The 24,933-nt window shown below is 38.3% G+C and overlaps 1 protein-coding gene across 6 annotated transcripts in view; it reads right to left on the reverse strand.

The window, feature by feature from the left end:
- The window catches only part of MAST2 (microtubule associated serine/threonine kinase 2), a 219,843-nt gene that overhangs the window by 169,709 nt on the left and 25,201 nt on the right, over positions 1–24,933 (reverse strand). For 3 of the 6 annotated variants that reach the window (XM_053895900.1, XM_053895911.1, XM_053895902.1), the window contains exons 2-3: positions 23,782–23,926; positions 18,954–19,096 (exon numbers count right to left, since the gene is read on the reverse strand). In XM_053895900.1, coding sequence (XP_053751875.1) covers positions 18,954–19,096; positions 23,782–23,926 — 288 coding nt within the window. Of the gene's footprint in view, positions 1–18,953; positions 19,097–23,781; positions 23,927–24,933 lie in introns of those variants that run through there. The other 3 variants (XM_053895896.1, XM_053895873.1, XM_053895898.1) reach the window with 1 other exon arrangement.

Raw genomic sequence — 24,933 nt, forward strand, 5'->3', positions numbered from 1 at the left:
TCCTCTCCTCACCCTTTCAGACCTAGGGTTAGTAATGGTACGGGTTAATAACAGTACCAGATAACTACTATTAAGCAGAAAGTACTATGTGTGTGTTGCCATTTCATGATGCCCTGCCCATATCCTTTTATTATAATTTCATAATTTTTTCTATCTGCTAGGACCCTGAGTAATATGTGGAATAAAGATAAATGTATTTTCATCTTTATTTGCCTAAAGAACAGAAATTCCTTTCAATTCATAGAAAATTTTATGTAATCAAAACCAAGTAAAACTCTCCCTATATGTAATCCTGATCAAAGTCTTCAATATCCAAACAGAAAATGGAGTATTAATAATAAATCCAGGGAAAAATTCAATTCAAATAATCCAACCTGCCAAAGACTTTTCTCTCCACTTACAAGTCTTGAAATAGACTTCAGAGTCAGACCTCTTTTGAATTCCCACTCTAACACTTACTGTCCTACAGCAAAGCATCTAACTTTGTTTTGTTCAACAATGTTGTATTCCAGACACCTAGTACAGTGTTGACACATAGTGGATACTTCATAAATATTTGTGGGATAAATGGACAAATGAACAAATCTCTGCAGGCCTAAATTTCCTCACCTGTAAACTAAGATAATGATATCTACCTCACAATGTTCTTGAGAAAATAAAGGATAATACATGCAAATGAATCTAAGTGTAGGGTCTAGTAAATATTATTACTTTTCTACCCCAACTCAAATTTATCTCCTATAAATATATATATCTACCCTAAATAAATATATCTACCCTGTTTACATGAAAGAATGTACTAATATCCGTACTTTTCAATCTTTCCTCAGCACTTGTAAATACACCTATGTATAGCAATACATGACATTAACAATACAGTTAAAAGACATTCTGGACAAGATTTAAAACAAAAGCAGAACAAAACCTGCAGTTATAACATTTGTTAACATTTTCATTTATTCTAAGAAGAGAAGAGAAGAGAAGAGGAGAGGAGAGGAGAGGAGAGGAGAGGAGAGGAGAGGAGAGGAGAGGAGAGGAGAGGAGAGGAGAGGAGAGAGGAAGCATGAGCAGGGGAGGGGCAGAGGGAGAGAGAATCCATCCCAAGCAGGCTTTGCGTGACTCACAGAACTCATAAACTGTGAGATCATGACCTGAGCTAAAATCAAGAGTCAGACACTTAACCAACTCAGCCACCCAGATGCCCCTGTAGATATAACTTCTAATTTGTGGTTTATAATACCATTTTTTTTACATATATGATACTTTATGAAACACTTGCATAAAACTAAAATACATAAAGGGTCACGTATTTTAACTCTCAACAAATTCAATAAGATGTGTTTCAACAGTCCCTTAATCAACCAGCTTAAGTAAAAAAAAAAAAAAAAAATTAGGGGCACCTGGGTGGCTCAGTCAGTTAAGCATGCTCTTCCGCTCAGGTCATGATTTCACCATTCGTGGGTTCGAGCCCCGCATCTGGCCCTGTGCTGACAGCTCAGAGACTGGAGCCTGCTTCAGATTTTCTCCCTTTCTCTCTGCCCCTCCCTCGCTCACACTGTCTGTCTCTCTCGCTCTCTCTCTCACAAAAATAAACAAACATTTAAAAAAAAAAAAGTAGGGGTGCCTGGGTGGCTCAGCTGGTAAGCGTCCAACTTCCACTCAAGTCATAATCTCATGATTTGTGGTTCGAGCCCCATATCAGGCTCTGTGCTGACAGCTCCAGCCTGGATCCTGTTTCCAATTCTGTGTCTCCCTCTCTCTCTGCCCACCCCACTTGTGCTCTGTCTCACTCTCAAAAATAAAAATTAAAAATTTTTGAAGTAAAAATTTGTTTCAATTTTAAAATAAATGTCTTTTAAAAACATAAACCCACTATTTTTTCAGGTTGCATACAAATTTACAAATTTCTTACAAATTCTTAAGAATTCTTTACAAATTTACAAATTATCACAGAACACAAGATAAAAGTGTTTAACGATCCAAGTTAAGATTAAGCTCTGAATTTGTTCAGGCAAAATAATCAGTCTGGTCTTTTGCTTCTCTTGAGGATGTTCTTGAGAAGCAACTAAGCTAATAAACATCCCGTTCAATCTCATGAAAATCTCTCAACTTTTATTTTAAAATCTCTTATGAAACATTACCCTCATACCTTTGAAAAGACACTAGGTGGCATTGGAAACATATTCATTCTTCTTACAAAAAAGAAGAAACCAAGAGTGCCAAAGATAGTAATTCTCAAATCAGCAGATAGCAAATGATCTAAATTCCTATAAATCTTACTAAATTGAATACTTCACTATCTTACCCTTTCACATATAAAGTTTTTGTTCTCCCCTACATTCCTTTTCATTCTCTATACTCTCTTGGATGATGATTTAATCCACAGCTTCCAAATCCCTATCTATAGCTCTAAAATTGATCTCCTTTATATCTTTATTTCTAACTCAAAAAAGCCTATCTAACAGGGGTGCCTAAGTGGCTCAGTTCAATTTGCATTGGACTTCGGCTCAAGTCATGATCTCATGGTTCATGAGTTCAATCCCCACATTGGGCTCTCTGCTGTCAGTGCAGAGCCCACTTCAGATCCCCTGTCTCCCTCTCTCTCTCTCTGCCCCTCACCTGCTCACACACCCGCTCTCTTTCTCTCAAAAATATATAAACATTTTTTAAAAAGGGCTATCTAACAAGTGGATATCCATATTCAAAAGACTGAAATTGGACCCTCCTAGTTCATACCATATACAAAAATTAACTTAGAATGGGTCTATGAAGTAAATATAAAGCTAAAACCATAAAACTCTCAAGAGAAAGCAGAGGGGTAAATTTGTATGACCTAGGATCTGGCAATGGATTCTTAAGATAGGAGACCAAAAGCACAAGCAAAAAAAAAGAAATAAATAAACTTCATCAAAATTTTTAAATTTTTGCATCAAAATATATTATTAAGAAACTGAATGGGGCTCCTGGGTGGCACAGTTGATTGGGTGTCTGACTTCGCCTCAGGTCATGATCTCGCGGCATGTGGGTTTGAGCCCCGCATGGGCTCTGTGCTGACAGCTTGGAGCCTGCTTAGGATTCGGTGTCTCCTTCTCTCTCTGCCCCTCCCCCACTCATGCTCTGTCTCTCTCAAAAATAGATAAATACTGAAAAAACAATTAAAACAAAAAAGAAACTGAAAAGAAAAATATAGAATGGGAGAGAATATTTGCAAATCATACATCTAATAACGGTCTAGTATCCAGAATATAAAAAGCACTCTCACAATTCAACAACAAAAAACAAACAACAAAATTTTTAAATGGGCAGGCAGGGTATGTGAAGACATTTTTCCTAAGAATATATACAAATGGCCAAAAAAGAACATGAAAAAAAGATGCTCAAAATCATTAGTCATCAGAGAAATGCAAATTAAATAAGATACAACTTCACATTCACCAGGCCAATATAATAAAAAATAATTTTTTTAATGGAAAATAAATGTTGGCCAAGTATGTGGAGAAACTGGAACCCTTGTACATGGCTGGTGAGGATATAAAATGGTGCAGCAACCATGGAAAACAGTTTGGCAATTTCTTAGAAAGTTAAAGATAGAATTATCATATGACCCCTCAATTCCATCCCTAGCTATATACCCCAAAGAATTGAAAACTGGTACTCAAACATGTAGACATACACACATGTTCATAGCAGCACTATTCGCAAGAGCCAAAAAGTGGAAACATTCCAAATGTCCGTCAACAGATGAATGATTAACAAACTGTGTTACATACATATAATGGAGTATATTATTCAGTCACAAAAATAAGGAAGTACTGATACATACTAGAATGTAGGCAGACCATCCAAACATTATGCTAGGCCAAAGAAGTCAGACACAAAGGTTACATATGATATGATTCCATTTATAGGAAATACCCAGAACAGATAAATCCACAGTAACAGAATGTATATTGATGGTTGCCAGAAGCTGAATGGAAGGGAAAAGGGGGAGAAGAACAGGTAAAGGGTTTTACTTAGGAGTGATGGAAAGGTTTTATAACTGGATAGAGGTGGTGGTTGCACAATATGGTGAATATACTAAATGTTCACTAACTCTTCATTTCAAAACGGTTAATTTTATGTTATCGGAATTTCATCTCAATAAATTATTTTTAATTTTTTTTAATGTACATTATTCTTGAGAGAGAGAGCGTGCGTGAGTGCAACCTGAGGAGGGACAGAGAGAGGGAGACAGAGAACCTGAAGCAGGCTGCAGGCTGCATGCTGTCAGCACAGAGCCCAATGTGGGGTCGAACTCACAAACCATGAGATCATGACCAGAGCCAAAAGTGGATGCTCAACCAACTGAGCCACCCAGGCTCCCCTTCAATAAATTATTTTTAAGAGGTTATATATCTATACCATATGACCTGTCATCAATATGCTGAGAATCAAACTCATTAATTTCCTCTCCCGAACCTGTTCTTTTTCCTGTATGCCTAATTTCAATTAAAGGTACCACAATCTATCCCTCAAAGTTGTAAATGAATTCATTCTTATTTCTTGATTCTCTTTTATCAAATCCAGCAGTTTTCCATGAGTAAACCTATGTTATAAATAATTGTTTGGGGAAGGAAAACTTCCAGACTCATTCTATGAAGCCAGTATTACTTTGATTCTTAAACCAGACAGAGACCCAGCAAAAAAAAGAGAACCACAGGTCAATATCCCTGATGAATATGGATGCAAAAATTCTCAATAAGATACTAGCAAATCGAATTCAACAGCATATAAAAAGAATTATTCACCATGATCAAGTGGGATTCATTCCTGGGATGCAGGGCTGGTTCAACATTCGCAAATCAATCAATGTGATACATCACATTAATAAAAGAAAAGATAAGAACCATATGATCCTGTCAATCGATGCAGAAAAGGCCTTTGATAAAATTCAGCAATCTTTCTTAATAAAAACCCTCGAGAAAGTCGGGATAGAAGGGACATACTTAAAGATCATAAAAGCCATTTATGAAAAGCCCACAGCTGGGGCGCCTGGGTGGCTCAGTCGGTTAAGCATCCGACTTCGGCTCAGGTCATGATCTCACAGTCCGTGAGTTCGAGCCCCGCGTCAGGCTCTGTGCTGACAGCTCAGAGCCTGGAGCCTGTTTCAGATTCTGTGTCTCCCTCTCTCTCTGACCCTCCCCCATTCATGCTGTCTCTCCCTGTCTCAAAAATAAACATTAAAAAAAAAAAAAAAAAACTAAAAAAAAAAAGAAAGAAAAGAAAAGCCCACAGCTAACATCATCCTCAATGGGGAAAAACTGAGAGCTTTTCCCTGAGATCAGGAACACGACAGGGATGTCCACTCTCACCGCTGTTGTTTCACATAGTGTTGGAAGTGCTAGCATCAGCAATCAGACAACAAAAGGAAATCAAAGGCATCAAAATTGGCAAAGATGAAGTTAAGCTTTCACTTTTTGCAGATGACATGATATTATACATGGAAAATCTGATAGACTCCACCAGAAGTCTGCTAGAACTGATACATGAATTTAGCAAAGTTGCAGGATACAAAATCAATGTACAGAAATCAGTTGCATTCTTATACACTAATAATTAAGCAACAGAAAGACAAATAAAGAAACTGATCCCATTCACAATTGCACCAAGAAGCATAAAATACCTAGGAATAAATCTAACCAAAGATGTACAAGATCTGTATGCTGAAAACTATAGAAAGCTTACGAAGGAAATTGAAGAAGATATAAAGAAATGGAAAAACATTCCATGCTCATGGATTGGAAGAATAAATATTGTCAAAATGTCAATACTACCCAAAGGTATCTACACATTCAATGCAATCCCAATCAAAATTGCACCAGCATTCTTCTCAAAACTAGAACAAGCAATCCTAAAATTCATATGGAACCACAAAAGGCCCCAAATAGCCAAAGTAATTTTGAAGAAGAAGACCAAAGCAGGAGGCATCACAATCCCAGACTTTAGCCTCTACTACAAAGCTGTAATCATCAAGACAGCATGGTATTGGCACAAAAACAGACACATAGACCAATGGAATAGAATAGAAACCCCAGAACTAGACCCACAAACGTATGGCCAACTAATCTTTGACAAAGCAGGAAAGAACATCCAATGGAAAAAAGACAGTCTCTTTAACAAATGGTGCTGGGAGAACTGGACAGCAACATACAGAAGGTTGAAACTAGACCACTTTCTCATGCCATTCACAAAAATAAACTCAAAATGGATAAAGGACCTGAATGTGAGACAGGAAACCATCAAAACCCTAGAGGAGAAAGCAGGAAAAGACCTCTCTGACCTCAGCCGTCACAATCTCTTACTCGACACATCCCCAAAGGCAAGGGAATTAAAAGCAAAAATGAACTATTGGGACCTCATGAAGATAAAAAGCTTCTGCACAGCAAAGGAAACAACCAACAAAACTAAAAGGCAACCAACGGAATGGGAAAAGATATTTGCAAATGACATATTGGACAAAGGGTTAGTATCCAAAATCTATAAAGAGCACACCAAACTCCACACCCAAAAAACAAATAACCCAGTGAAGAAGTGGGCAGAAAACATGAATAGACACTTCTCTAAAGAAGACATCCAGATGGCCAACAGGCACATGAAAAGATGCTCAACATCGCTCCTCATCAGGGAAATACAAATCAAAACCACACTCAGGTATCACCTCACGCCAGTCAGAGTGGCCGAAATGAACAAATCAGGAGACTATAGATGCTGGCGAGGATGTGGAGAAACAGGAACCCTCTTGCATTGTTGGTGGGAATGCAAACTGGTACAGCCACTCTGGAAAACAGTGTGGAGGTTCCTCAAAAAATTAAAAATAGACCTACCCTATGACCCAGCAGTAGCACTGCTAGGAATTTACCCAAGGGATACAGGAGTACTGATGCATAGGGGCACTTGTACCCCAATGTTTATAGCAGCACTCTCAACAATAGCCAAATTATGGAAAGAACCTAAATGTCCATCAACTGATGAATGGATAAAGAAATTGTGGTTTATGTACACAATGGAGTACTACGTGGCAATGAGAAAGAATGAAATATGGCCCTTTGTAGCAACATGGATGGAACTGGAGAGTGTGATGCTAAGTGAAGTAAGCCATACAGAGAAAGACAGATACCACATGGGTTCACTCATGTGGATCCTGAGAAACTTAACAGAAACCCATGGGGGAGGGGACGGAAACAAAAAAAAAAAAAAAAAAGAGGTTAGATTGGAAGAGAGCCAAAGCATAAGAGACTCTTAAAAACTGAGAACAAACTGGGGCACCTGGGTGGCTCAGTCGGTTAAGCGCTGACTTCAGCTCAGGTCATGATCTCATGGTCCGTGAGTTCGAGCCCCGCGTCGGGCTCTGTGCTGACAGCTCAGAGCCTGGAGCCTGTTTCAGATTCTGTGTCTCCCTCTCTCTGACCCTCTCCCATTCATGCTCTGTCTCTCTCGGTCTCAAAAATAAATAAACATTAAAAAAAAATTAAAAACAAAACTGAGAACAAACTGAGGGTTGATGGGGGGTGGGAGGGAGGGGAGGAGGGGTGATGGGTATTGAGGAGGGCACCTTTTGGGATGAGCACTGGGTATTGTATGGAAACCAATTTGACAATAAACTTCATATATTGAAAAAAAATAAAAATAAATAAAAAGAATTAAAAATAAATAAATAAATAAATAAATTAATAAATAAATAATTGCTTCTATTACTATTTGAGGTACCTAAAGGCAGGCAAAGAAAGAGTAACATTTAGTTCATACTTATGACAAGTCTGGCACTATGTTATTTTACATGGATAGTCTCATTTCATCCTAATAACTCTATGAGAAAAGCCCCATAATTATCTTGATTTTAGAGATGAGAAAGCAGAGATTAAAGTTAAGTGACTTCCCTAGACCTATATGATTACTAATCAGCAGGACAAAAACATATAGGTCTACAGCCTCAGCTAGTACTTACTTCTTTTATAAAATAGAAGGCACTCACAATCATTCATTCAAATATATTTTCTTGAGTAGGAATGAAAAAATAGAAATTGATAAGTAAACACATAAGAGTTTTTTGCAAATATCACTTATCATGACTTCTGGACTTCTATCTCCAAAGAAGGTAGTGGTATTTTTTAAAATGCAAACAACAAAACCTATTAATACCTCTTTAACAGTTAACAATGTTGCATGACATTATTACCATTCCACCCTCCTGTAGATGCACTTCATTTTGTCCCTACCCCAGTAAAAATTAGCACTCAACAGCGAAAATTTTTCTTTTTGATAAGGTCAAATTGTTCCTCCTCTTACAGTGTGTGCTGCTTTTTGTGCTCTAAGAAGGCTTTACTTCACCCAAAATCACAAAGACTTTCTCCTGTGTTTTCCTTCACATGTGTTATTATTTTATCCATTTCAACTTAATTTTTGTATATAGCATGAGATAAAAGTCAAAGTTCTTTTTTTTCCCATGTAAATTGTTGCAGCAACATTTGTTGGGAAAAAAACTATCTTTTCCCTATTACCTTGGCACATTTATCTATTTCTGGACTTCCTATTCTGTTCCAGTGATCTACATGTCTATTCTAACACCAATATCACATTGTCTTGCTTACCATACCTTTATAGAAGTAAATTGGATGAAGTGATTTCTTTAAGTTTAGTCTTCTTTTTCAATATTTTGGTTATTCTAGGCTCTTTGCATTTCAATATAAATTTGAAATCTATCTTGTCACCTTCTGAAAAAGACTGTTTGGGTTTTTATTAGGATTGCATTGAATCTATAAATCAATAGGGAGAGTTTACATTTGACATTGAGTTTTCCAATCCATCGACATATCATATATATTAGTTTAGGTCTTCTCTAATTTCTCTCAGTGATGTTTTATAGTTAACATGTACTGATCTTACAAATGATTTCTTAAATTTATCTTTAGTTATTTCATATTTTTTACATTTATTTATTTTTGAGAGACAGAGACAGAGAGTGAGCAAGGGAGGGGCAGAGAGAGAGAGAGAGAGAGAGAGTGAGAGAGAGAGAGAGAATCCGAAGCAGGCTCCAGGCTGTGAGCTGTCAGCACAGAACCTGACATGGGGCTCGAACCCACAAACCGTGAGATCATGACCTGAGCCGAAGTCCAATGCTTAACTGACTGAGCCACCCAGGCGCCCCAGTTATTTCATATTTTTAAGCTATTGTAAATAGCAGTGATTTTTAAATTTCAATTTCTAATTGTTCATTGTTAGCAGAGAAATACAATTGATTTTTGTTTTTTAATATAGACTTTTGAATAAAACCCTGATAAGAAAATGAAAACATGAGGAGCGCCTGGGTTGATCAGTGGGCTAATTGTCCAAGTCTTGATTTTCGCTCTAGTCATGATCTCACAGTTCGTGAGTTTGAGCCCCATGTCAGTCTCTGCGCTGACAGTGCACAGCCTGTTAGATATTCTCTCTCTCTCTCTCTCTCTCTCTTTGCCCTTCCCCTGTGAGCTCTCTTTCAAAATAAACAAATAAACATTGAAATAAAATGAAAATGTGAGCCATAGACCGGGAGAATATTTAGAAAGCATATATCTGATATACAACTAATATCATAATAAATGAAGAACTCTCAAGACTCAATAATAGACAGATAACCTAAAAATTTCTTTAACAGACGAAAGATCTGAACAGGTACCTCATCATAGAAGATTTGTGAATGGCAAACACTTGAAAAGTAATTCAACCTCATTAGCCATCAGAGATGCAAATTAAAATCACAATGAAATATGCTTGCATACCCATCAGGGTGGCTATAATTAAAATAATAATACTTCGTACTGACAAGGATGTGAAGCAAATGTTGGTAGAAATGCAAAAATGCCACTTTATGAAATGGCTTGGCAGCTTCTCATACAAATTAACATGCCCTTACCATTTACCATACATCCCAGCAATCTCATTCCTAGGTATGTATCAAACAGAAATTAACGCATAAGTTCAGACAAATACTTGTACACAAACTTTCATAGGAGTTTTCTCCATAACAGGCAAAAACTAGGAACAATCCAAATGATCATCAACTGATGAATGGCTAAACAAAGTCTGATTAGACCCATGCCCAAGGAATACTTTCAGCAATAAAAAAGAACTGCTGATACTCAAAACAACATGGAGGAGTCTCAAAACCATTATGCTAAGTAAAAGAAGTCAAGACACAAAAGGTAACATTCTGTGTGCTTCCATTGATATGAGATCCCGGAAAAGGCAAAAACCACAGTGACAGAAAACAGATCAGTGACTGCCAAGAGCTGGGGCTGGGGGAGAAAACAGACTGCAAACAACAGACACAAAGGATTATTTTGGGGTGACAGAAATTTCAGTACCATGATTTTCTATACTATATCATGATTTGGTGGTGGTAACACAACTGTACACATCTGGAAAAACCCATCAAACTGTACACTTAAAATGGGTAAGCTTTATCCTATGTACATTATACTTCAATACAACTTACAGTATAGCTACAAAAATCTCCAACTCTCACAGTAGAAAATGCAAAGCTACAGTTACAGACAAAGTGGAAGTTGCTGAGTTTAGAATCACTTGAACACAAAAGTGGGTAACACAATATTTGGGTATTTCTATGGGTATTTCTCTTTGAAGGCACAGGTGATAATTAAAGAATAATCATGACAGTTCAGAATGAAGCAGAAAAGGTTCTAAGTAGTATCATGGATTTTTAATTCTTTTAAAAGCATATCCCATGTATGTCCATTTCAACAAAGTTCTGAAATATTATTAAAGTAAAAATATAATGATAAAGAAAGCCTTAAATCCTCAAAGCCACTAAACACCTATTAGAATGACTAGAAATTTTTGGGGGCGCCTGGATGGCTCAGTTGGTTGGGCGTCCAACTTCAGCTCAGGTCGTGGTCTCACTCTTCCTGGGTTCAAGCCCTGTGTCGGGCTCTGTGCTGACAGCTCGGAGCCTGGAGACTGCTTCAGATTCTGTCTCTGTCTTTCTTCCCCTCCCCTACTCGCTCTCTGTCTCTCTCTCAGATATAAAAAATAAAACATAAAAATAAAAAAAAGAATGACTAGAAATTTTTAAGAAAGAAAAAGAAAAAAGAATAATAAGTGTTAGTGAGGATGTAGAGAAATTGGAACTCTCATACATTGCTAGTGAAAACACAAAATGATGCAGCCACTGCGGAAAACAGGTTAAAGGTTCTTCAAAAAGTTAAACACAGAATTACCATGATTCGGCAATTCCACTGCTAGGTATATACCCAAAGGTATTGAAACCGGGAACTCAAACATTTGTACATGAATGCTCATAGCAACATTATTCACAATAGCCAGAAGGTGGAAACAGTCCAAACAACTGTCAACTGATGAGTGAACAAACAATATGTGTTATATCCATAAAATGGGATTTTATCCAGCCATAAAAGTAATAAAGTACCAAGATGCCTGGGTGGCTCAATCAACTAAGGTCTGACTTGATTTCGGCTCAGGTCATGATCTCACAGTTTTTGAGTTCAAGACCTGCATCAGGTTCTGCATGAACAACATGGAGCCTGCTAGGGATTCTCCCTCTCTCTCTCAAAATAAATAAACTTTAAAAAAAAAAAAAAAAAAAAAAAGGAAAGATGCCTGGGTGGCTCAGTTGGTTAAGCGTCTGACTTCAGGTCAGGTCATGATCTTGCAGTTCATGAGTTTGAGCCCTGCATCAGGCTCTGCACTGACAGCATGGTATCTGCTTGGGAATCCCAATCTCTCTCTCTTTCTCTCTGCCCCTTCCCCACTTGCACTCCCTCTCTCAAAATAAACTTAAAAAAAAAAAAAAAAAAGAATAAAGTACTGATATATGCTATAATGTCGACAAACTTCAAAAACATTATGCTAAATAAAAGAAGCTAAATGAAACAAAACATCACATATTATATGATTCCATTTACATGAAATATCTGGAATAGGTAATCCACAGAGACAGAATGCAATTGGTAGTTGCCAGGGCTGGGATGAAGATAGAATGGAAAGTGACTGCTTAATGGGTAGAGCTTTTTCTTTTAGGGTGATAAAATGTCTTCAAACATTACTTAAATTGAAAGTTCAATCTGGTTTTGAGCTTTGGTACTTTAAAGTTTATACTTTTCTTGGGACCCCTGGATGGCTCAGTTGGTTAAGCATCTGACTTTGGGTCACGTCATGATCTCGCAGTTCATGAGTTCAAGCCCCACATCAGGGTCTCTGCTGTCAGCCAGTGTGCAGCCTGCTTTGGAACCTCTGTCTCCCTCTCTCTGCCCCTCCCCTGCTCTCTCTCTGTCTCGCTCTTACTCTCAAAAAAAAAAAAAAAAAAAGTTTACTCTTCTCCCTGTTAAATCTCACTTGCTAGTTCTTCTTGAACCATCATTTCTGTTTGTGACTGAACTTATTCAACACGGAAAATGTGCCCTCAGCATATGCGATAAGTGTCTCTTCTAGGTCTTTATCAAAGAAGTTGATGGAAATAATTATTAGGGCAGGGACAAAGGGTGCCTGGGTAGCTCAGTCAGTTGAGCATCCAACTCTTGATTTGGGGTCAGGTCATTATCCCAGGGTCATGGGATCAAGCCCTGTGTCCAGCTCCACACTGAGCACGGAGCCTACCTAAGATTCTCTCCCTCTCCCTCTGCCCCTCTCCCCTGCTTCCTACACTCTCTCTAAAAGAAGACAAGGACAAGAATAGAGGTCTGTATGACCTGATCATATCAGGCTGGTCCTGACACATTAAATCAACCTTCTTTTATAGACATTATACTTCAAACAAGTATTATACAATCAGCTGTAACATTAGCAAAGAAATCCCAAAAAGTTCTTTACTCATTTAATAAAAAAGTATACATTGCTTACTATGTGTCATATATAATGCTACATATAAATTAGAAACATGATAATGGAAACAGTCATTCTTTGCAGTGATCATTCCTATTGTTAAAAAGAAAACCACAGGCCCAAAATGGTGTCACTTAGGTTAAGGCCTCAAGTCGGTAAACCAATACCTAACTGCAGTTTCAACCCCAGGAATGTAACCTTTAACCTGTTGACATGGAATTGCCTGGTCAATACTCAGAAATTTACTAATAGACCCCTTCTGCTCGCTTTAAGAGGGCAACCTTGCCTAAACAATGCATTCCCTGCTAATAAATTCCTTTCTGTTTTTTTCTTCCTTTTTTTTTTTTTTTTTGCTATGCCCTCTCTCTGCCTTTAAAAACCTTTTTTCTTGCTTAACTCCTTAGAGCTCCCTTCTACTTGCTAGAGGGGATGCTGCCTGATTCATGAACCAACTAATAAAGTCAATTACATCTGTAAATTTACTCAGGTTGAATTTTGTTTTTTTCAACACTATAAGGCATTATTCTTGTAAAGGCAAGTTGGCCAACAAAGTAAAAAAAAGAATCCCAGGGGCGCCAGGGTGGCTCAGTTGATTAAGCATCTGACCTCGGCACAGGTCATGATCTCATGGTTTGTGGGTTTGAGCCCCACATCGGGCTCACTGCTGTCAGTGCGGAGTCCTCTTCAGATCCTCTGCCCCCCTCTCTCTCCCTCTCCCCTGCTTGTTCTCTCTCTTAAGAATAAACATTAAAAAAAAAAAAAAAAGAATCCCAAAAGTTCATTCGGAGAATCAAACCCTACCAATTAAAAGATTCTTGAGATTTACAATCCTCCCATTAAAATGCCAATATTCAGTACAGTTCACTGGTTAGGCCAACCTCAGTATAAATTACTTGAACCCAACAAGAAAAACCATCCAAACCTAATCCTTCCGTTTCTAGTTCCTCATTCCCCATTTGCTAATCTCAATGAAAACTCATTCATTCAATAATTACTAATTATTGTACATTATTATAACTGTAATAGGAAACTACTGAAAGACTTTAATCAAGAAAATGGCTAAACATTGGTGCTGCATAAATATTGACAAAATGAAAAAATTGGAAGATAAAACTGAAAGAAAGAAGGTACAGTGTAGGTGATACACTTAAAGGTACTACAATAGCATTGTGTGGTAACAGATGGTAGCTACAATTTTGGTAAACACAGCATAACATACAGAGGTTTGTTTTTTTTTTAATTAAGTTATTTTAATGTTTATTTATTTTTGAGACAGACAGACAGAATGTGAGGGGTGGGAGAGGAGCAAAGAAAGAGGGACACAGAGAATCCAAAGCAGGCTCCAGGCTCTGAGTTGTCAGCACAGAGCCTGACACAGGGCTGGAACTCATGAACTGTGAGATCATGACCTGAGCCGAAGTCAGATGCTTAATCGACTGACCCCCCAGGCACCCCCCACCTACTAACTTGTTGATTGGCTATGTTGTACACAAGAAACTAATGTAACATTGTGTGTCAACTATACTTCAGCTAAAACAAAACAAAAATCTAAAAGAAAGAAGACTAAACATGATCAGATTTGTGTTTTGGAATTAACAGACTTTAGAGTGAAGAGTGACCTGGAAACGAAGAAGACTGAATACAGTGTTAACATAATAAGGCCACCAAAATGACCTAAGTAAAAAGACTGTCAATGCGGCTTAGAATGGGCAACTGTGGTGAAAAAGAGCAGATCACCTGGAGATGTTGGGAACTAAGGCTCTCTGGGTGATTGGATAGGGAGGGGAAGAAGGGCAGAAGAGGAGTCAAGAAGGACTTCCAGGTCTCTGGCTTTCAACTACTGGGTGGATAATGGTGATATTTAATAAGACAGGGACCAAGGAAGAACTGGTTTAGGGGAATAGAGAGGCAGAACAGGGGCGTTTGGGTGGCTCAGTCAGTTGAACATCCAACTTCAGCTCAGATCATTATCTCGCCATTTACAAGTTCCAGCCCCGCATCAGGCTCTGTGCTGACAGCTTGGAGCCTAAGAGCCTGCTTCAGGTTCTGTGTCTCCTTCTCTCTCTGCCCCTCTCCTGTTTGCACTCTGTCTCTCTCTCTCTCTCAAAAATAAATAAAAACATTTTAAATTTTTTTTTAAAAAGTAAGGCAGAATAAACAGATGGACTGAGTTGTAGGGTGGTATAGTTCAGAGGATTCATAGAGCACCTGGGTGGTTCAGTAGGTGGAACATCCAACTCAATTTTCAGCTCAGGTCATGATCCCAGGGTCAGGCTCCTCACTGAGCATGGAGCCTGCTTAAGATTCATTCATTCATTCATTCATTCTCTCTCTCTCTCTCTCTCATATTCTCTCCACCCCTCAACTCCCTCTATAGCCCCTCCCCTGCTCTCCCTCAAAAAAAAAAAAAAAAAAGGTGGCACGCCTGGGTGGCTCAGTTGGTAAAGTGGCTGAGTTTGTGAGTTTGGCTCAGGTCACGATCTCTCAGTTCATGGGTTTGAGCCCCGCATCGGGCTCTGGGCTGACAGCTCAGAGTCTGGAGCCTGCTTTGAATTCTGTGGCTCCCTCCCTCTCTGCTGCTCTCCCATTTCCACTCTCTTTCTCTCAAAAAATGAATAAGCATTTCTAAAAATTTTTAATTAAAAAAAGGAAAGAAAGAAACAGGGGCACCTGGGTGGCTTAGTTGGTTAAGTGTCCAACTCTTGATTTTGGCTCAGGTCATGATCTCACCGTCCGTGAGATCAAGCCCCACGCCAGGCTCCACCCTGACAGCATGGAGCCTACTTGGGATTCTCTATCTCTCTCTGCCCCTTTTGTACACACACTCTCTCTCAAAATGAACTTAAAAGAAAAAAAAAAAGTAGTCATTTTACGAATCTCCCAAAAGATAAATAAATCAGCTTTTTAAATGGGCAAAGAGGGGCGCCTGGGTGGCTCAGTCGGTTGAGCGTCCGACTTCAGCTCAGGTCACGATCTCACAGTTCGTGAGTTCGAGCCCCGCGTCAGGCTCTGGGCTGATGGCTCAGAGCCTGGAGCCTGCTTCCGATTCTGTGTCTCCCTCTCTCTCTGCCCCTCCCCCATTCATGCTCTGTTTCTCTCTGTCTCAAAAATAAATAATAAACATTTAAAAAATTAAAAAAAATAAAAAAATAAAAAATAAATGGGCAAAGAATATGAATAGACATTTCTTCAAAACAACATTGCAAATAGCCAATAATCACATTAAAAGGTACTCAATGTCATTAGTCCTCAGGGAAATGTCAATCAAAACCACAAGGTACCACTTCAGACCCACTATGATGACTAAAACCAAAGACAGACAACAGCAAATGTTGATGAGGATGTGAAGACATCATATACTGCTGATAGGAATGTAAAATGGTACAGCCACTTTGGGAAAGAGCAATTCCTTATTAAAAATGTTAAACATAGAGTTACCATACAACCCAACAATTCTACTCCTAAGTATATACCCAAGAAAAATCAAAACATATCCACATGGAAATCTTTACACAAATGTTCACAGAAGCATTATTCACAACAGTCAAAAGGTAGAAACAACCCAAATATCCATCAACTGACAAAATGTGGTATATCCATACAATGAAATATTGTTCAGTGATAAAAAAAAGAATGAACTACTGCTACATGCTACAACATAGATAGACCTTAAAAACGTCATGCTAGAGGGACATGTGGGTGGCTCAGTCAGTTGAGCAATGGACTCTTAATTTCAGCTCAGGTCATGATCTCACAGTTTGTGAGTTCAGGACCCACGTCAGGCTCTGTGCTGGCAGTATGGAGCCTGCTTGGGATTCTGTCTCTGTCTCTCTCTGCCCCTCCACCCCAGCCCCTCTCAAAAATAAGTAAATACAACATTAAAAAAAAAAAAAATCATGCCAGGGGCGCCTGGGTGGCTCAGTCAGTTAAGCGTCTGACTTCGGCTCAGATCATGATCTCGCAGTTTCTGAGTTTGAGCCCTGCATCCAGCTCTGCAATGATAGCACAGGGCCTACTTCAATTCTATCTCCCTTTCTCTCTGCTCCTCCTCCACCTCTCTCTCTCAAAAATAAATATTTTTTAAAAAGTCAAGCTCACTGAAAGAAGCCGTCACAAAAGGCCATATATTGTATGACTCAATTTATATGAAATGTACAGAGGCAGAAAGTAGATTACTGGTTACATAGGGTTGGGGGAAAGGGAGGATAAAGAGGTGACAGCTAAAGGGTCTGGGGATTCTTTCTGAAGTGATGACAATGTTCTAAATTTGACCACAGTGATAGCTGCATATATCTGTAAATATACTAAAAGTCACTGAATAGTACAGTTTAAATGGATAAATTGTATCATATGTGAATTATATCTCAATAAGCTTTTAAAAAGAGAAAGTAATTCAGGAATACTCTCTACTTCAGTTGGGCTAGGCTAGGACTCCAACAACCTCAGTCCAGGAATTCCCTATGCAACACAATACCTTAAAATAAAACATTCAATTTTAGTGGCAATAGTTCTCAAAAGGGTACATATTAGAATGAGTTGTAATGCTTTAAAGAAAATACGGGATCCCTGGGACCACCCCAGTCCCACTGGATCAAAATCTTTATGACAGTGTATGGATTTATATATATATATATTTTTTTTTACATTCCAGAGGTTAAAAGGAAGACAACGTGAGGCTTTTAATAGACATGTTGAGAACAAGTGAAAAAATTTGAATATGGTCTTTATATTAGATGCTATTATTAAACTGATGTTAAACTTCTTGTATCTGATAATATATTGTTACTTAGGAGACTATCCTTGAGCTTACAAAAAATACTTTTAAGGGTGAGGCACATAAGGTCTGTAACTTGCTTTGAATTGTTTCAGGAAAAAATATACATAAATACACACAGATAAAACAAATATAAAGTTACAAACAAATCAGTCAACCTAAGTCAGTTTATATGGGTATTCATTGTATTTGAAAATTTCAAAATAAAAAGTTAGGTAGCAGGAAAAATTCCCAATTCTCCCTGTAGCTTAAGAGTCACAAACTTCAGGTCAAAAAGAAATCTGACCCAAAAATTAATTTCCCAGTTGCTATAAGAAGACTTCTTCCCCTATCCTCACTTCCCAGGATGGACAAATGGACAAAGCTTTCTAATCCATATGTGCCCAAGATTTATAATCCTGAAGAACAGATGAGATTACATTTTAATGGGAACAAGTGTCTGTTATTGTACCCTGAAAATTACTAGTGTGCTTTGTCCTTTAGAAAGAGGGAAGAGTGTGATTTCAGCAGGAAGTCAATGAGTACCTTCAGTAAAAAAGCAGAGGCACTAAAGGTAAAAGAGTAGAAGATGCAATCTCACAGGCGAAAAAACTGCCCAGACTACACAGCTTAACTTTTGTTAGATCCCGTCTATCATACAAATCCTAGACAAAGAAAAGGCTCACTCTTTCATCCAGGATATACTGAAGTGCCTAGTACCTTATCCTATCCTCATGTACTAAATATGTATATCAAAGAGCTATACACAGAAGCAATCTAACTTCACAAGGTTAAGAATCCTGTTTATAAGGGGGTATCTGGGTGGCTAGGTCGGTTAAAGGTCCTACTTCAGCTCAGGTCATGATCTCGCGGTTCGTGAGTTTGAACCCTGCATCAGGCTCTGTGCTGACAGCTCAAAGCCTGGAGCCTGCTTCGGATTCTGTGTCTCCCTATCTGCCCCTCCCCTGCTGGCAATGTGTGTGTGTGTCTCTCTCTCAAAAATAAACAAACATTTAAAAATATATAAAAAATAAAACCTTTAAAAAAAAAAAAAAAAAGAATCCTGTCTAGAAGAATGCTCTCTCCCAGAAAAATGCATTCATTCAATCACATTGAATCTTCTTCTTGACTCTCCCTACATGATCAGTACCAGTGATAGCATAAGAGAGCAATCAGAATATATTCCATTAAATTCCACTCTTTCTATACTTCACTTTGAAAAATTAAACTATCTAAATCCTAGAAAGAAAAATAATAAATGTGGCCATGACAAATGACAATCAAGAATTTGTTCATAAAGCAAGGGACCATCTTTACTGACACTTACCAAGCTGGCAGTAAGAGAAGGTGCAGATTGTCCAAGAGACTGGTTCCTCATTCGAACCAGGTTTGATGCTTCTCCTGAAGACTGCCAAGTCACCTGTCCCACACTGCTATGTACACTGCTGGACAAGGGGAGCAGCTGCTTACCTTCAAACACAAGGTTCAGAAAATATACTTGTAATTATTTATTAATTAACAAGTGAAAATACACACTGATATCAAGTGGATAAAAGTATACCAATTCAAAACAAAATGAAGTTCTGCCATACCCATTTTAGAATCTGTAGCCCTTTAAAAATTGCAACTGCCTTGGGGTCCCTGGGTGGCTCAGTTGGTTAGCATCTGACTCTTGATTTCGGCTCAGGTCATGATCTCACTATTCGTGGGTTCAAGCCCCGTGTCGGGCTCTGCACTGACAGCATGGAGCCTATTTGGGATCCTCTCTCTCCCTTTCTCCATCTTCTCTCTCTCTCTCTCTCTCTCTCTATTTCAAAAATAAATACACTGTTAAAAAGATTCCAGGGTGCCTGGGTGGCTCAGTCGGTTAAGTGTCCAACTTCATTCAGCTCAGGTCATGTCTCACAGTTCATGGGTTCAAGCCCCACATCAGGCTCTGTGCTGACAGTGCAGAGCCTGCTCGGGATTCTCACTCTGCCTCTCTCACACACACGTTCTTTCTCTCTCAAAATACATAAACAAACATTAAAAAAATACAATAAAATTCTCTGTAATATCCACCACCATGCCAGCCCCCAACCCAGACATCCAACTAGCAAGCCAGGAGTTTTCCAGTCTCTTCCATGCTACTTAGTTTCTCACCAACTCAATGCAACATGAGTGAAGCAGGCAGCTTCTCCTAGACAAGTTTGGTCCCTCGGTTTCCAGAAGACAAACACTGGATCTATAATGCTCTGTCTAGACTCCATGTGTTCAGTCCAGGATGACTGACTGCCTTAATCCCAATGAAAGAATACAAGAAAGTCACTTACAAAGACTGAGTATCTAGAATTGCAATGACTTTCCAATTCAAGTGCAAGTCCCATTTCAACCTCTTCCTTCATAATGTTCTTCACATTGCTGCTAGTTATTTAACCAAAACAAATGTGATATCATTCCCCGCCTTAAAATATTTCTGATGACTCCTTACTGTTTAAAATAACTAGCCAAACTTTTAAAAAACTAAAGAGATCCTTGGTGCGACTGGATGGTTCCATTGGTTAAGTGTCTGACTCTTGATATCAGTTCAAGTCTTGTACTCAGGGTCATGTGAGTTCAAGCCCCACACTGGGCTCTGAGCTGGTCATGAAGCCTACTTAAAAAAGCAAAAAGAAACAAACAAACAAACAAACAAAACCCTAAAGAGATCCTCAATAAATCCAGATTATCTTCCTGGCCTCATCTCCAACTCTTTTCCACACCCATTTGCTCACTCAACTTCACGTATGCCCTGCATTTTCACCTGGCTTTATCCTGATCACCCAATTCACTTGAAAATTCTTCTTCTTCCTAGCAAAATCCTATTCAACATGGAAATACCTGCTGTAATAAAGGTGTGAGCAAAAGGAGTTTTTAGTTTTGTTTTTGCTACAACATATCCTTTTATTGCAACAAAATATGATGCAAATTATTTGGAGGGCAATTTAGCAAAACTTATTAAAATTTTAACTCAAATGTTTGAATCCAGCATTCCACTTGTAGGAATACAGTAAAATGAAAAAAATAACAGTCCAGAATGCTCACCTTAGCAATGCTCACCAGGATAAAACTGGAAATAAGATAAACGTTCATTATAGTTTAAAGAAATTATAATATCTCCACATAATGAAATACTAAACCCATTAAATGAGGCACCTTGGGGCGCCTGGGTGGCTCAGTCAGCTTAGTGTCCAACTTCAGCTCAGGTCGTGATCTTGCGGTTCGTGAGTTCAAGTCCCCGCGTCAGGCTTTGTGCTGACAGCTCAGAGCCTGGAACCTGCTTCACATTCCATGTCTCCCTCTCTCTGCCCCTACCCTGCTTGCACTCGGTCTCTGTCTCTCAAAAATAAATAAACGTTAAAAAAAATTTTTTTAAATAATAATGAGGCACCTCAACATGCAGTCAAGAGAAAAATGTTCAACATTTCCTGTTGAGTATAAAAAGCAGAAAGGAAATATGTGGCATACGATTCCAATTTTGATTTTTAAAATAAAAAAGTTTATGTATATTTACATAAATTTTTAAATATATATTTAAATATAATGGAGCATATATAAATAGTTGGAGAGAGGGAGATAGAAGACTAAGAAGAGCTTTTCACTTTGATAATAATGCAGGTCTTTGAACACAAATTTTTTATTACTGGTATATCTACTTTTTTTTAAAGATTTATTTTATTTTGAGAGAGACAGAGAGAGAGAGAGAGAGAGAGAGAGAGTGAGTGTGTGTGTGTGTGTGTGTGTGTGTGTGTGTGTATAAACTGGGGAACGGCAGAGGGAGAGAAAAAGAGAAGCCCAAACAGGCTCCATGCTCAGCACAGAGATCAACACAGGGCTCAATCCCACAAACCATGAGATCATGACCTGAGCTGAAATCAAGAATTGGAGACTCAACCAAGTGAGCCACCCAGGTACCCTATGGTATATTTACTTTTTTAATCAGAAACATGCAATGTTTTTTAAAAATCTAGTTATCTTTCAAGTCTGTTCTCAAATGTATGCTTTACCAAAAAGCCTTTCCATAAAACCCTCTACAAAAAGTAAGAATGGTTTTCTATTCAAAATTTCCATAAGGCCAGAGTAGAGACTGCCTGCCTTCTTTCCTTCCTTCTGCAAATGTTGCCATGTTCTCCAGATGACCTGCCTACTCCTCATCTATATATTCTAAAGGAAAGAGATCATTGACTTACCCTATCCACATATACAAAGGCTAGTATCATAGCCCTATCTCCCTTCAAAATAAGGGCTTACTGGGGAAAGGCTTATACATTTGCAAAAGAAACCCATTTGGATATATACAAGTCTGGGCTTGAAGCATACCAAGGTTTGCCAAGAATTTGAGGAAAACAAACAACGTAAGAAGGAACAATATGAACAAATGGAGCAACTGGCCTTTTAGTAAAGAAAGAACTCAGAAGAAAACTTAAAAATTATAATTATTCTTACAAGGATTCAAAAGGCTAATGTGTAAAATAATCCCAGTTAAAGATGGCTGACTGAGGACATACTTTTATCTTTGGTCACCAAGGACAGTAAATGAAAATAAAGAAGTAAAATATACAAACAAACAAAGGCTATAATGAGGGAGGGGGATTGACTAAGGAAATGAATAAAATTTGGGGAAAATCTAAAGCAGATAGGTGAATCATAACCAATGGAACTGGGCAAAGAAAGACATAAGGTATAATAAGCATAAAGGAAATTGCAGTTAAATCACATTATGAGGCTACCCTGCAAAATCTCAGATAAGTTCAGTATTCAGAGATACAAGATACTAAAGAAGATATAAAGTTAAGACATAAAGCTGAACTCAGATTAACTGAAAATCTATAGGCAAACACAACCACATTCCCATATTGTACCACCCAGCAGCCAGACAATCCCCTCACAGGATAGAAGGGATATGGGATCTCAGAGCAGAGTGATGGATTCTGGTTGTTAGGTGCTCAAAAGAAAGAGCTGATTCAGAAACAAAGCTTTAAAAAAAATTTTTGATACAAAACTCAAAATTCTGTTTACTCATACAAAATTGAGAAGGTAACACATCCTTATATTCATAGCATTCTGCTATGAAAAGAACCAAAAAAATGGCTTTATGTGATTAAATACATGCCTGGCAAAATAACAATTCCAATAAAAAAGTGCAAAGATAAAGCCAAGAAAATAGCCCTGAAATGGGGCAAAAATAAAAAGAAATTTAAAACCATTTACTATTAGGCCAAGAAGTATGGTGGGGTTTCTTCTCTATTAATCTAGTATTTTTAGCTGAGGCCAGATTCTCTTTTAATATTCTATTGATTTCTTAAAATTATGTCACATTTTAATGGTTTCCCACTTGGACTATAACTTCCTTGTATCATTTCTTCCTCTTGAATTTTTTAAAGACTTTTCAATGGGGAAGGTAGGGAGGCACTACCGGCTTTGGAAAGGATTTTGAAAATGGGGGTGGGGGCAGAAAATCAAAAGGAGTGCCTGGATGGCTCAGTCAGATAAACATCTGACTCTTGGTTTTGGCTCAGGTCATGATACAGCAGTTCATGAGTTCAAGCCCCACATCGGGCTCTGCACTGGCAGTGCAGAGCCTGCTTGGGATTTTCTCTCTCCCTCTCATTGCCCCTTCCCCATTCTCTCTCTCAAAATAAGTAAACTTAAAAAAAGAAAGAAAGAAAGAAAGAAAATCAGAAGAAGCAAAGGATGTAAAGTCTACAGAAGTGAGCAGAAAGCAGAAGTCAAATTCAAAGAGAATAACCAGTGACAGTGGTCAACTAGGAGATAACTAAGAGGCCCAGGAGGCTACCATTCAGAGACACCACCAGGAACTAGTAAAGAGAGGAAGACAGCCTTACCCTTGAGTGTTTTATACAAAACTACCACCAGAGAAGATGACAAGTCAACTGATATACTGTTAAATATTGACAACACAGTCCCATATTTCTTAAAAAACAAATTTAGAGAGGCTCCTGGGAGGTTCAGTTGGTTAAGCATATGACTCAAGTCATGATCTCACACTTCATGAATTTGAGACCCACTTGGAGCTCTGCACCGGTGGTGCAGAGCCTGCCTGGGATTCTCCCTCTCTCTCTCTCTCAAAATAAATAAATAAAAGCTTTAAAAAAAAAAAAAATTTAGCTACTCACCTGACAGAGAACTGGCCAGGCTTCCTCTCCGCAACTTACAGTCATCCTGACTAAGTTGTCGTTGAAGTTTAGCTTTTCCAGCGGATGAAAACAGGTCAGGATTACTGAGCTTCCTGAAAAGCAGGGGACTAAGTCCAGTTTTTTCCTTCAAAGAAAAAAAGGTAAAATATAAAGTCTTTAAGGTCTTTTCTGAAAGTATAAGGACTTTATATTAATCATTCATTACAGTTAAATAGTGCCAGCATTTTATACTTCCTGATCAATAGCTAAAGCCAAAAACATATTTCTTAGTAAAAGCTATTTGGGTATGCTATGAAGGCTACAGGACACTGATTATAAATGCAAATGAAGGGATGCTTAGGTGGCTCAGTCAGTTAAGCATCCGACTCTTGACTTCAGCTCAGGTCATGATCCCACTGTTTCTGGGTTCAAGCCCCGCATCAGGCTCTGCGCTGGTGGGGTGGAGCCTGCTTGAGATTCTCCCTCTTTCCCTCTCTCTCTGCCCCTCCCCCACTCACACTCTCTAAGTAAATAAACTTTAAAAAATAAAATACATAAAAATAAATAAATAAATAATAAAATGCCAAAGAAAAAACAGGGGGGAAGGCTCACAAGATGACACGTTAAGACATTTTGACAGGATGTATTATTCATAATGAGTACATGTCTAGTTATGTTTATTTATTTTCCTCCTTCTATTCACTCTTCCTATATATCCAGTAAAGAAAAGCATATTTTAGTTTTTAAAAAAAACATAAATAGCAGACCTTCCTTTACCTGATATACAAGGTTAGAAATGCCTCTAACATTCAATTAATGCTAAAATAAGATATAGAGATTTCTTTATAGGTCAAATAGGAGCTGAATACATGTTTCAATGAAAAAGCATAATAGTACTATGGAGAGGGGTGCCTGGGTGGTCAGTCAGTTGACCATCCAACTCTTGATTTCGGCTCAGGGCATGATCGCAGGGTCATGGAATAGAGTCCCACGTGAGGCTCCACACTGGGCATGGAGCCTGCTTGGGATTCTCTCTCTCTCTTCCTCTGCCCCCTCCCCAGCTCACACACACTCTCAAAAATTTTTTGAAAAATTTTTAAAGTACCACGGAGAAAATACAAATAATATGAAACATTGACAGAGCCTCCTCCC

This window comes from Panthera pardus, unplaced genomic scaffold (assembly GCF_024362965.1).
Source record: "Panthera pardus isolate Hobbes unplaced genomic scaffold, ASM2436296v1 HiC_scaffold_11, whole genome shotgun sequence".
Taxonomy (NCBI): domain Eukaryota; kingdom Metazoa; phylum Chordata; class Mammalia; order Carnivora; family Felidae; genus Panthera; species Panthera pardus.